Here is a 13078-nt window from a genome sequence, read left to right as displayed (position 1 = left end):
TACAAATTAGATCTCACCATGAGAACGAAATCCCTTAATAAGCCTAGTTAAAAACAACTTGAAGCAATATGATGCTTATTCCGGTGGCACCACTAGGTGTGGTGTTTGCATCAAGTCATTTCCGGGTGCTTTATGGAAATGTTTTCTGATAGGGAATTCCCTGACTTCACATTTCCAGGCTGACTTTTCCCCCTTAAGAACTGGACCACAAGACCACACTTAGCCAGGAGATACTTAACTATCCCCTAACACGTGGTAGGTTGTTGACGTGAGGTCTGAGGGCTTGGGTCATTGAAAATGAATAACCTCTCAGATTTATTACATTTTCTGTATATTGAGAATAGGTGACTAAAATGAGCGGTAACTATATTTGCATGTGATTTGTATGTTATAGTTAACATTTAAATTCTTTTGTACTAAAAATTTTTTTGTTGCCACCTTAAGCCTCTGTTCTCTAAGGCATAGAGTGGCATGTGCCATCTCAGTTTTTGCTTCAACATATGAACCCTAGAGGGCCATAGTGCAATTAAAAGCACCTAACCCATAAATGATATTTGCTTCATGTTTGAACAACAAATGTTTTAACCCACTGTCTTCACTAATATTGTAACTACTGTCTTACAGATTGACTTGATGCAAAAACATCACAAAGGCTCCATATTATACAGTATGCGATTTTTGAGGTATGAGCTTTAGAAACTTACCTCTCATGTGGCATGTACATCAGGCTTTAACTTCAGTTTAATCATTTTGGGGAATTTATGCATTTCTTTTTTTTCCCTCTCTCTCTCCATAATATTTTTAGAGTATTAAAGGGGCTGTGGAGGTATTTTTGGATTCTTGCTAGGATACTTAGTCTTAACAGATACATTTTCTTTTTATCACTAAATTGAGACACTAATTCTGGCAGATGATAGCTTTTTCAGCCCTTATAACTAGCTTAACATTTATGCCTGCCTCTTTGAGTTCAAATCTGCATTTTCTATTTTGTGCCTTTGATTGCCTCATTTTAAGTGCTCATTTCCGTTCTTAACAGTTTTCTATTTATTGGACTGGGATGATCTTGTTGGTGCTAACTGCCTGATATTGACTTTTTGAGAACTAAGCTGTCTAGATATTATAAAAATAGAGATTTCATATAAATGCTGAACTATTTTGTGCTTTTGGGATCAGAATACCTATAACTTGAATTCTGGTTAGAAATATTTTGATCAGTTTGTATTGGAAGAACTTAGCAACCAGGGAGTTTTTAGACAGTTCTGAGACAGTAGTTCTACCCTAGTGAATTTTTTGCTATATTTCTGAAAACCCAAATTCTGAAAAAAAAAAAAAAAACCTTGGTGTTTATTACTAATGAGATTTAAAAACGTGTATTTCTAACAAATTGGGAGGTTGTTCCTGTTTTTTTTCAGTTTAGTTTGAAATCAGTGCTTCCTAGTTAGCAATGGATTTGTTGGTAGCAGTAGATTGCTTAATTTCTTCAGTGAAGAAGTTAAAATCAGCTATTGTATGTTGAGTATAAAAACTTGTTTTGATCATATTCATATGTTTATGAACTATTTATATTTATTTGTTTAGACTGAAAACCTTAAGTATATTTACTATTATGGTCATAATAACTTCAAGTGTACCTTAAAAGCTAAGTATTTCTTAAGAACTTATCTTTCTTAAGCCTCACAATAACATTACATAATAGATAGGTATTATCCCCATTTTATGCAAAAGACAACTGAGGCTTGGAAATTAAGTTCCTTGTGCAGAGTCACACGTACCTTTTCAGTGCTAGAGCTGGGATTTGAGCCCAGATCTTTTTTTAACCCATATTCGCTATTGCCTTGTGTTTACTGGTATGTCACCAGAAAAAGATACAAATATTTAACTCTCAATGGTAAGAGTATATATGTGATGCATAAGCATAATGAAAATTAGAAATTCAGATTATTTAGATATTCATTTAAATATTGATAGACTTAAGTTATCTTGATGTTTTAGAATTATTTTATTCATTCATTTACTAACAGCTTCCTTTTCTAGGTTGTGTTAGATGCTATACGTATAGACAGGTTCAAAATCTGCCAGAAAAACTCATAAGTTCTCTTTTATTTTTCAGTTCCCTTTTTAGAAATTAATGATATGTTATGGTTTATTATAGGTGCTCATTTAGTGTGCTATTTTAGATACATGGGGGTAGATCATTATGTTAGTTTTAAAAAGTTCTCATGCTCCATTTAGTGGTAAAGGTATTTAAATGCTTATACTTAGTATACTTAGAAAATATCCTAATACATTTTTTTTGAAATTCCATAGATTTTATTTTTCATATGTTGGAAGTTCTGAGCTTTGTCAACAAGTGAACTCTGAATGTTTGAAGAAGATACTTCACTATGGAACCTTAGTTATATGCATAGTATGCTAGGATTCTGGATTTTTATCAAGTTTCAGATTGAGAGCCTTTAGGAATAATTTAGATTGGTGCCACATAGGTATCCAAGTTTAATTGAACCTATTTGTCTACATTCTATATTAACAGTGATTGCAGTAGGTACAGATCAGGGTGTCTGAGCCTATGCACCTTTTCATATTTAGTGTTCTTGGGGGGGGCAACGAAAGGATGATAAACTCGAAATGAAATACACAGACACTTTTTTTTACACATAGGGGAGGGCCATGGGGGTTGAGGAATAGCTCAGTTTCTGCTCTTGCCAGTGTCCTTAACTTTTCCAGGTAATTATGGGTACAGCAGGTGTTTTAGTAAGTGTCATAAAAGTGATTTTTTTCCAGAAGGTTGTTCCTCTCAGAAGAAATATCAATAGCAGAGGAACTTTTTTCTTGGTATTTTTCATATGCTGCCATAGGGTAGTTTTCTTATTTCTTTTTTTTTTTTTTTTTTTTTTTTTTGCGGTACACGGGCCCCTCACTGTTGTGGCCTCTCCTGTTGCGGAGCACAGGCTCCGGATGCGCAGGCCCAGCGGCCACGGCTCACGGGCCCAGCTGCTCCACGGCACGCGGGATCCTCCCGGACCAGGGCACGAACCTGCGTCCCCTGCATCGGCAGGCGGACTCCCAACCACTGCGCCACCAGGGAAGCCCATGTTTTTTTATTTCTTGATACCTTATGGTTGATGGAAGAATAAGGCTCATGAGAAATTATAAAGTTTAGCTCCCTATTTTACTGATGGGGACATTGAGGCTTAGAGATGATCCTTAGATAAGGGTACTAATTTTATCCTGGGGCTGAGCAGCTTGTTAATATCAGGTATCTCGGATTATTCTAGGCGGTACTTGAATTTTAAATAGATTATGGACTGCAACCTTCAGCTTTATTGGATTCCTGACACTTTGCTTTTATTTTCCTCATTTTTTATAATTTTAATAGATATTCTTTATATGAGGAATCTTCAGTGAAGTCCTCAGTATTGCCATACATTAAAACAATCTTTGCAGCTAATGTGTTCTTTCCTAATATCCTATTGAGCTTGCTTTCAAATTTCATTCTATAATTTATTTTCCCACCAAATAGTCAAGTTACAAATTTAGGTGAGAGAGGGAGAGAGCCACATTGCCATGAGGCAGTACTTTAAAAATAATTTGGTAACACATTGCCCCTGCCTGATATGTTGCCAGTGTTTTTTTTATTTTTATGACTGGGAAGATTGTAATTTTTCCACTGGTTAAAACCCTGTTCTGGGAGGAGGAGATTTAGGAAGAACTATTCCTTTTATCAAGTCATGTGAAAAGAATCCTGGGACCAGGGTGACCAACTGTCTCTGTTTGCCTGGGACTGAGGGAGTACTTAAGACATGGAACTTTCAGTGCTAAAACCTGTTAAGGTTTGCGTTGGCCACCCTAGTCCTGGTAGTTATTTATATTTCTGTATGGGTCTTTAGATAGCAGGAGGGGCTGAAAAGCTGGCATTTCATCCATTGACAATCCCTCCCCAGTTGAAAGACTTCTTATTACACATTGGAATGCTTATGTATAATAGTAATGAGGAGAGAGCCATGTATGAAAGAAAGATTTATGATTTGGGTTATCAAAATGTTTGTTTAAAGTTGTAACCTTATATACTCTTCTCTCTTTGCAGAACTGATAGTGCATCAGCCGACCCAGATAATTTAAAATATTCTTCATCCAGAGATAGGGGTGGGTCTTCCTCTTATGGACTGCAACCTTCAAATTCAGCTGTGGTGTCTCGGCAAAGGCACGATGATACCAGAATCCATGCTGACATACAGAATGACGAAAAGGGTATATATATTTCCTTGCTGCTAGAGGCATGTTTTTTGTGCGTTTGTTTTTTTTAACCTAGCTGCCTCTCCCTTTCTTCCTCCTTGCCTGTCTCTCGCTCCCTCACCTCTCTCTTCTAATATGTTTAAAATATAAATATTACACACAGTGCTGTTCTTGAAACTTAAGTTTACCCCCTTAATTAAAAAAAAATTTAAATGTACTTTTCACACACGCAATACATAAATGCAGTTTCCTTGCCCCCAAAATGCAATATTATCACTAAGGCTTTCCTGACTACTGTCTCCTCCTCTAGACTTCTGAAAAGTTTTAAAGTACAAAATCTGAGTTAATTTAGTTTCCATTTCTCTTCTTATCTTCCACTGAAGATAACAAAATGAAATCAATGCATGCATCACAGGGAAAGAGTAGAAGCCAAGGCTGGTTGAACTGCAGATTGGGTCAGAAGAACCTGAACTATCAGGAATTGATTGAGTGAAACAAAGAGCCCTATTGAAATAATGTAAATGTTGCTGTTTTTAGGTGGCTACAGTGTCAATGGAGGATCTGGGGAAAATACTTATGGTCGGAAGTCGTTGGGGCAAGAGCTGAGGGTTAACAATGTGACCAGCCCTGAGTTCACCAGTATTCAGCATGGCAGTCGTGCGTTAGCCATCAAAGACATGAGGAAATCACAGGGTAAGGCTGGGTAAACTGGGGACAATCACACAAGCCTCTGCTGAGACATCTCCTAAATGCCTCTTTCTGTACCCGTGCCTTGCACCTGTGTGAGTTGGTTAGCTTACTGAGTTGAGAAACATGTGCAGGTGATAATTGTTTGCATTCCTTTTCCTGTGAACTGTTCCCTACCATGAATTACCACAAGAAGATTTTTAATACTTTTTAAAGGAGAATTCTCTTAAAATAAGATTAGAAGACTGGGTAAGATTTTAAAGAAAGGATTTTTCCTGATTATAGTGGATACTGAATGTATAGTGGACTCTTACTGCAGCAAGTCCTTGAACTCTAGGGTGAGGGTAGGGGTGTACATGGACTGGGCCCTTTTCTAAAGTTAAATACACAGTTACTGCTTCTTGCTTTATAACACAAACCTCACTCTATAGGTAAAGTGTCTCGAAAATTCATAGGATTAAAGGTAATGATCTTTTTTTTTTCCTAAAAGAGAAATTTATTGTATTGGTAAAGCTGCTTAAGAAATCAAGATTTCTGATTTATACACTTTGTTGGATATAATTACTCTTTGGACATTTAGTTTATGACCATTTTTTCCCAGTGAGGGCTTTGTGTGTGTGTTGTGTGTATCTTGGTGAACATCTTTGTGTTTATAGTTTTTTGCATGCAGTTTAAAAAAAATTTCGATAAATTTTCTAAAATGGAATGACTAGTCAAAGCCTATACTGTCTCAAAAGTGTTTGAAGGGACTTCCTTCGTGGTCAAGTGGTTGGGACTCTGCGCTTTCATTGCAGGGGGCACGGGTTCAATCCCTGACCAGGGAACTAAGATTCTGCATGCCGAGTGGTGCGGCCAAAAAAAAAGAAAAAAAAAAAAACCCCACCAGTGTTTGAAGTCTTAGATTTAGGTATGGTAGAGTTAGAAAGTGACTCTAAAGCTTATTTAGTTTAGATCCCCCTTGCAAGCTCAGAGTTATGCAGTTTGCTAGGCGCAGAATTGTAAATAGAGCCTAGATTTCCTGACTAGTAACTTAAATACATTTTTAGCAGTCATCCTTACTGAAAATACTCTATAGGCTAGGGATTTTTAAAAATCTTATTCCTTCTCTCAGATGTTGTAATTTCTTTTATTATCTATTTTCCTTTCATTCATTAGAAATGAAACTGTCAGACTCTTTAATTTTGTGTTAATGTACATGGGTTAATGATGATAAATTGTGCAGCTGAAAATTTAAAAAGAAAAATTTAGTACTTAAAGCCATCTTTATTAGTAGTGTTCAGCATTTTGAGTACTCCTGCTTGTTCTTGTCATTAAAAAAGGGAAGAAAAGTTTTGATTTGCCACTTTCCTTGTGGCAGCATACTTGCACATGGCAGGTGGTAATTAGACATTTGTTGAACTGAATATGTGATTGCCATTCACCAAAACTTTGTCCTAGGAAAATGATGATGATGTGAACAAGAGGCTCCCCTCCAGTGGGAGACCTAGGTGAGAAATAGAAGCATGTACCCTGTTTCTGCCTGATAGAGACTTTATCCCTAACCTGTTGAAGTTTCTTACCTATGCTCTTTACCTAGATGTTGAAAACAGTTTGGAACAGATTCGAAGAGAATAATTTCTAAGGCTTTCTTTTTTCTCTGTCAGTTGGTCCTCTGGAATGAGGTGTTTGCGTATCCTTTTTGAGGGTCTGCTGTGTGCCCGCAGTCTGCTGGGGCTGGGTTTATAGTGATGAACAGAAGTGTTAAAGGACCTACATTCACTGAGCTTTTATTGTCTGGTGGACTGTGATTTTTAATATACTTTAAAATATTTGGGCTGTAAAGTTTCTGTGCTGATTCATACTCAATGTTTATATTCACAGAGCGATCGATGTCTTATTCTGATGAGTCTCGACTGTCGAATCTTCTTCGGAGGATCACCCGGGAAGACGACAGAGACCGAAGACTGGCTACTGTAAAGCAGTTGAAAGAATTTATTCAGCAACCAGAAAATAAGCTGGTCAGTATAGTATGTTTGGAAATGTTGATCAGTTTCATTTTTCCATAGTTCAGTAGATAATGTTACCTAGAGTGGTTTTAAGAAGGGAAAAGTTTTGCTTCCAAGGAAAAATAATAGGGATTCCTTATTCCAGATTGATTTGGCCTGTATTATGATGGTCTAGAACTTAATGCCCCTAATGTGTAATTTATCTATACAAATGTTAGATCCACATTGGTTCCTTCTGCAATAAAGTGCTTTTGACCTTTTACACATTTATTCTGTTGTCCTCGGAATTTTTCTGTGTTCCAGGACAGAATATCTCTGTTTTTCATATGTGAAATTGGGGTAGGAGGTACATATTTTGTTCATGGGTAAGTTTGGTGGCCTGGGCTAAATAAATGGAAAAACACTTTAAAGAGTAAAGTACAGGAGGGAGTTCCCTGGTTGCCTAGTGGTTAGGATTCCGGGCTTTCACTGCCGTGGCCCGAGTTCAATCCCTGGTCAGGGAGCTGAAATTCCACAAGCCGTGTGGCCCGGCCAACAAAAAAAATAAAATACAGGAGCAGTTACAAATTTCTTTACCCTCCAAGTAAGTCTCCTAATGTTAAATTAAGAACTTGCTATAGGGCTTCCCTGGTGGCAGTGGTTAAGAATCTGCCTGCCAATGCAGGGGACATGGGTTCGAGCCCTGGTCTGGGAACATCCCACATGTCGTGGAGCAACTGAGCCCGTGCGCCACAGCTACTGAGCCTGCACTCTAGAGCCTCCGAGCCACAACTACTGAGCCCGCGTGCCAGAACTGCTGAAGCCCGAGTGCCTAGAGCCCGTACTTTGCAACAGGAGAAGCCACCACAATGAGAAGCCCGCGCACAGCAAAGAAGAGTAGCCCCCGCTTGCCGCAACTAGAGAAAGCCCGCACGCAGCAACAAAGTCCCAACACAGCCATAAATAAATAAATAATTTAAAAAAGAACTTGATATAGAACAGGAGAAAATTAATGAAATGGTATAGTGAGTCAAATAACATTTGGTTCAAAGCAAGCTTCCTCCAACCCTCCTCCCCATTTTATTATAAAAAATTTCAAATACACAGCAAATTGAGAGAATTTTACAGTGAATATCATAGTGTCTAAGCTCTGTCATTAACACTTTATCGTATGACTTTATCATATATCTCTCTACCTCTTCCTCTATCCATCAATCCATCTTTTGTTTTAAAAATGCATTTCAGAGTAAATGAAACAAGCTTTTTAAGTTTTTTTCCCCCCCATTGATGATCATGGCTGTATATTTCCTATGGGTAAATTTCTTTCAGAGTCTGAAAAGAAACTTATGACACTCTTAACTTATGATATAATTGGGACCTGGGAATAATAAGAAAAGTAAGGTGTGGTCCAGTTATAATTTGGAGGGAAACACAAGTTAAAAAAAAAGAAAGTACACAGTGTTATTCTTAAAAGTACAGGAATCTGAAGCTTTTATTAATGTGTTTTTTTTTAAGGTACTAGTTAAACAATTGGATAATATCTTGGTTGCTGTACATGATGTGCTTAATGAAAGGTAAGTAATTTAAAAGACTAAAATATATTTTTAGAAACTATTAAAAAGTGTACAAGAAGATAAACCCATTGGCTTCATTTATGAACATCTACTTAATGTTTAACTGGGTTCTCTTGTCATCTTTATTTGTGTAAAAATATTTAAACAGTAATTACCACTGAATACAAACGAATCCACTTGAAAGGGAGAGCCATTCTTCTTTTTAATTTGTCAACATGACTGAATAATTGAGCATTGACTTGTAGAATGACATAAACTCTTAATGCAAGTGTGAATGAATGCAATTAACTTTTGTAAACTAGAGCATTTGGAAACTGCTTAGAGAGTAGAGGTGAAAGGGAGCTTCCTTCTTTGGGCAACAGTGGATTCAGGCCATCTATCCTCTGAGGCTACTGGGGTTCTCCAAAGGTGTGCAGTCATTTCTTCATATGGTGATTCCCAAAGAATTGCAGTGTTGGAAAGCATCCAAAACTCATCTCAACAGATCACGAACCTTACTGCTTTTTGATGGTTTTATTTTATATAGTTTCTCATTAATATAATACTTAAATCAGTGTTGTCCTTTAAGTTTACTGTATTTAACTATTACCATTTCCTATTTTATAGTCCTTACATATTGAATATTACCAAGTATATAATTATATAGTGTGTTTTAGCTGATCACTTGTTGCTGCCCTTTTCTGCAAATCAGTTAATGTAGTTTGAGATGGAATTTGAAGTCTGAATTTTAGTATTTCTAAGCCTTTCCTTACTGTTTGTAAATAATTGATTCTATAAAAGGAAATCTAAAGTCTTAACAAAGGTACTTTTGGCATTGCAGGAGACAGAATAGAGAGAATATTTGAAGTGGATAAAATTTCAACCTTCTGTGTAGTTTGAATAAAAATTATAAAATCATTTAAGACATTCTGTTGTAAGATGTGTCATTCTTGTCATCTTTGAAAGCTTAAGCTTTTTGTGTATTTTGTTTTGTTTGCATTAAAATAAACACAGTAGCAAATTGCTTCAGGAGTTGAGACAGGAGGGAGCTTGCTGTCTTGGCCTTCTTTGTGCTTCTCTGAGCTATGAGGCTGAGAAGATCTTCAAATGGATTTTTAGCAAATTTAGCTCATCTGCAAAAGATGAAGTTAAACTCCTCTACTTATGTGCCACCTACAAAGCACTAGAGACTGTAGGAGAAAAGAAGGCCTTTTCATCCGTAATGCAGGTAAGAATTTCTGGAGGGTTGGGGAGAATGATGATGCGCTTGGGAAGAAAGTTGTCCTTAACACACATCCTTGAAGGGGAGCTTGAAGAAAGGAAACTTAGAATAGGGGTTATATACTGATTGATATATGACGTAAATAAAACTCGTGTTTCTGAATTAGAGTAAATGATACACACTGAAGGTAGATTTAAAGTAAGTTATTTTAAAAATTTTGTCTTTTTGCTTTTTAGAAGCTTTCTTTTGAATATGCGTAGTACTAGAATCATTTACAGATTTGAAAATAGAAGCTCCATGAGGAAAGCCACGTAGAAGGGGGCTTCACATTTTTTGAGGGAGATAAAAACTAAACACCACAACTTATTTTGGGCCTAAAGTTTTGATAATATGTCAAAAATTCTTATTCCTAGTGATATAAAATAAATAATTGTGTGTCTGAATTACTATTATTATTTTTTTGGCTGTGTTGGGTCTTCGTTGCTGCACGCGGGCTTTCTCTAGCTGCGGCAAGCGGGGGCTACTCTTTTTTGCGGTGCGTGGGCTTCTCATTGCAGTGGCTTCTCTTGTTGAGGAGCACTGGCTCTAGGTGCGCGGGCTTCAGTAGTTGTGGTTTGCGGGGGGTGCGTGGGCTCTAGAGCGCAGGCTCAGTAGTTGTGGCGCATGGGCTTAGTTGTTCTGCGGCACGTGGGATCTTCCTGGATCAGGGATCAAACCTGTGTTCCCTGCATTGGCAGGTGGATTCTTAACCACTGCACCACTAGGGAAGTCCCTGTATCTGAATTATTAAGATCGTTCCCAATTTAATTTTGAGCAAAGTTATAAGTAAGTAAATTTTTCTTGAGCTAATGTTTTTAAAAATTTAGGATGTGGTGTCTTTAGAATATTTGATATCTTTATTTAATTTGCTTTTTTTATTAAACAATTCATGGTATGTTTTATTTTGGTTAATTATTTTTAAAAAACATGAGAAATCTATTCTGTCTTTAAAAATTTTATTTTTATTTGATTATAGAGGTTGTGACAAAATTTTGGAAAAGATGCAGAAAATAATTTGTAACTAACCAGCATAACACCAAATTTGGCTTATTCTGCATACAGTTTTCATAATATGAGCATTTCCTCAAGTATTTATTTTGAAAAATTTTAAATCCACAGGAAAACAGATGGGCTGGCACATTAAACACCCATATATCTTTTACCTAGATCTGTCACTTATTAACATTTTGCTGCAGTTGTTTTGTTTCTACACACACACAGACACAGACACACAGAGACACGATTTTTTGTTGAACTGTTTGAAAATAAATTCCACACATCGTGATGGCTTATGCTGTGATACTTAGCATGCCTCTCTTAAGGTTAAGGCTAATCTCATATTAACATTATAATCATACCTAAGAAAATTAATTTTGTCACATAAGACAATCCATGTTCAAATTTTGCAGCTGCCACTAAGATGTCTATAACTTTTGTCTTAACCCAGGATCCCATCAAGGTTCATGTATTGAATCTTTAATCTCTTGAAGATGGTGGTGTGCCTCTTTAACCTCTTAAGTAGAACAATTCTCTGCACCCTTTTTTGTCCCCCTTATTTTGTAGAATGTTCTATGTTTTGGGCTTGTCTGATTATTCCTTCCTGTTTAGATTCAGTTCAAATATTTTGGTCATGAATACTTCATGGGTTCATACTTAGTGCTGTATCACACTAGCAGGCATATAACTTCAGGTTCACGTAACTCTTAGATAAAGAGTTTCATCACTTGGTTAAGGTGATGACCAACCAGATCTTTCCATTGTGAAGGCTTATTTTTCTCCCTTTGTAATTAGTGAGTAATGTGGGCATGATACTGTGAGACCTCCTGAATATCCTGGTTTTTTCATAATACTTCACTTGATTTTAGTATTCATTCATATTCTGTGCATTGTATAGATTATAGCATTGGCTGTCGCAAAATGGTGGTTTTCTAATTGTAGCATTTCTTCTATACTTATAACACCATTCTTTTGTAGAGAAGAACTTTCCTTTTGGGGAAAAAATTGATTTTAACAAAAAAAATTTTAGCTACAAAATATTCTATAGGTAGTATGCCATATATTTATTTTAAAAATATATATAGTGGTAACATGAGCCTGTGTGTCATTCTTCTGTTGGGGCCATGCTAACCTTCTTTGAATCATTCCAATTTGAAGCAAGTACTAATATCTTAAAGTATAAGTCGTACAACATCTGCTCTATGTTTTGAATTGGAAAATAATTCTGGTACTTTAAAGACAAGTTTCCCAAGCACATCTTAGTTTTTCTACTTGAAATTTTAATCACACCCATGGTTTTGAAGAGAGCACTTAGAAACAATGTAAACATGTTACTTAGGAATAATGTTAATAGATATTAAATGAGGGGAAAACAGTGGATTGAAATGTTTTCAACTTTTTTGGGAACTAAAACTATAGAATTTATTTTCTTTGATATAGTCAGTTTTGGCTATAGTCACTATTAAATAATGAACCTAATTTGCTTGTTTTCTCCCTGTTTTATTAAATGTTCACGGTTTGTAACTTTTATTTTTTAGCTTGTAATGACCAGCCTGCAGTCCATTCTTGAAAATGTGGATACACCAGAATTACTTTGCAAATGTGTTAAGTGCATTCTTTTGGTAGCTCGATGTTACCCTCATATTTTCAGCACTAATTTTAGGGTGAGTTCCCCGCCCCCCCTTTCCAGATGATGGGGTAAGGGATTGGCTGCATGTATGAGGACCTGGGGAATTAGATAGAAAACAGAGTTTCTGCTCCTTTGAGTGTAATTGGTTTTAAGGTCCAGGATTGAATGATGCAATAATGTAGTTTTATAAAAAATACCATCTGTACTTGCTAACACTAATATCTTAAAATACTTAAAGAAATATTTCATCAGTGTCATAAAGAAAGTTCCATTATTCTCCTGCCCTGCCCCTCCCAACCCCGCTTTAATGTATAACGTCAAGAAGGTGGGACGTAAGATGTTCTAGGTTCTCTTACTCTGAAATGTTCCACAGGTTGGAATAGCAATAAGACCTTAAAATGATTAGTCCCCTTCTCTGTCTCCATCCAGGATACAGTTGACATATTAGTCGGATGGCATATAGATCATACTCAGAAACCTTCGCTTACACAGCAGGTGTCTGGTGAGTCGTTCAGCATATACCAGTCATTTAAATATTGTGGGAAGGAGTGTTCGTTTCTCAAAGACCAGCTGTTAACACTACTTTTTTGATAATGCAAGAAAAATAATTGCTTCAGAGGATATTTTGGTGAAGATTACTTGTTAGCTAAATTTAGCTTTTAAAAGGAAAAATGTGTACTTTTGTAGTAGGTAGGGAGAGTAAATACAGATTGTAGTGTTGCACCTGTGAGTAAGGACTTTATCTCAAGTCATT

The 13078-nt window shown here is 36.4% G+C and overlaps 1 protein-coding gene and 1 non-coding gene across 2 annotated transcripts in view; one reads left to right on the top strand and one right to left on the bottom strand.

Moving 5' to 3' along the window:
* SMG1 (SMG1 nonsense mediated mRNA decay associated PI3K related kinase) overlaps positions 1–13078 on the top strand; it is a 97460-nt gene that overhangs the window by 21155 nt on the left and 63227 nt on the right. Inside the window, exons 2-8 of the mRNA XM_060122333.1 lie at positions 4085–4248; positions 4771–4926; positions 6781–6917; positions 8400–8458; positions 9452–9665; positions 12233–12358; positions 12754–12826. Of these exons, the coding sequence (XP_059978316.1) occupies positions 4085–4248; positions 4771–4926; positions 6781–6917; positions 8400–8458; positions 9452–9665; positions 12233–12358; positions 12754–12826 (929 nt within the window). The remainder of the gene's footprint in view (positions 1–4084; positions 4249–4770; positions 4927–6780; positions 6918–8399; positions 8459–9451; positions 9666–12232; positions 12359–12753; positions 12827–13078) is intronic.
* LOC132506599 (U6 spliceosomal RNA) lies at positions 11766–11874 on the bottom strand. The gene has a single exon (XR_009535914.1). It is a non-coding gene; the product is annotated as a U6 spliceosomal RNA (small nuclear RNA).

Source organism: Lagenorhynchus albirostris, chromosome 15, assembly GCF_949774975.1.
Source record: "Lagenorhynchus albirostris chromosome 15, mLagAlb1.1, whole genome shotgun sequence".
Classification (NCBI taxonomy): domain Eukaryota; kingdom Metazoa; phylum Chordata; class Mammalia; order Artiodactyla; family Delphinidae; genus Lagenorhynchus; species Lagenorhynchus albirostris.
Note: the sequence above shows the minus strand (reverse complement) of the source record. Positions and strands in the feature narration are given on the sequence as shown.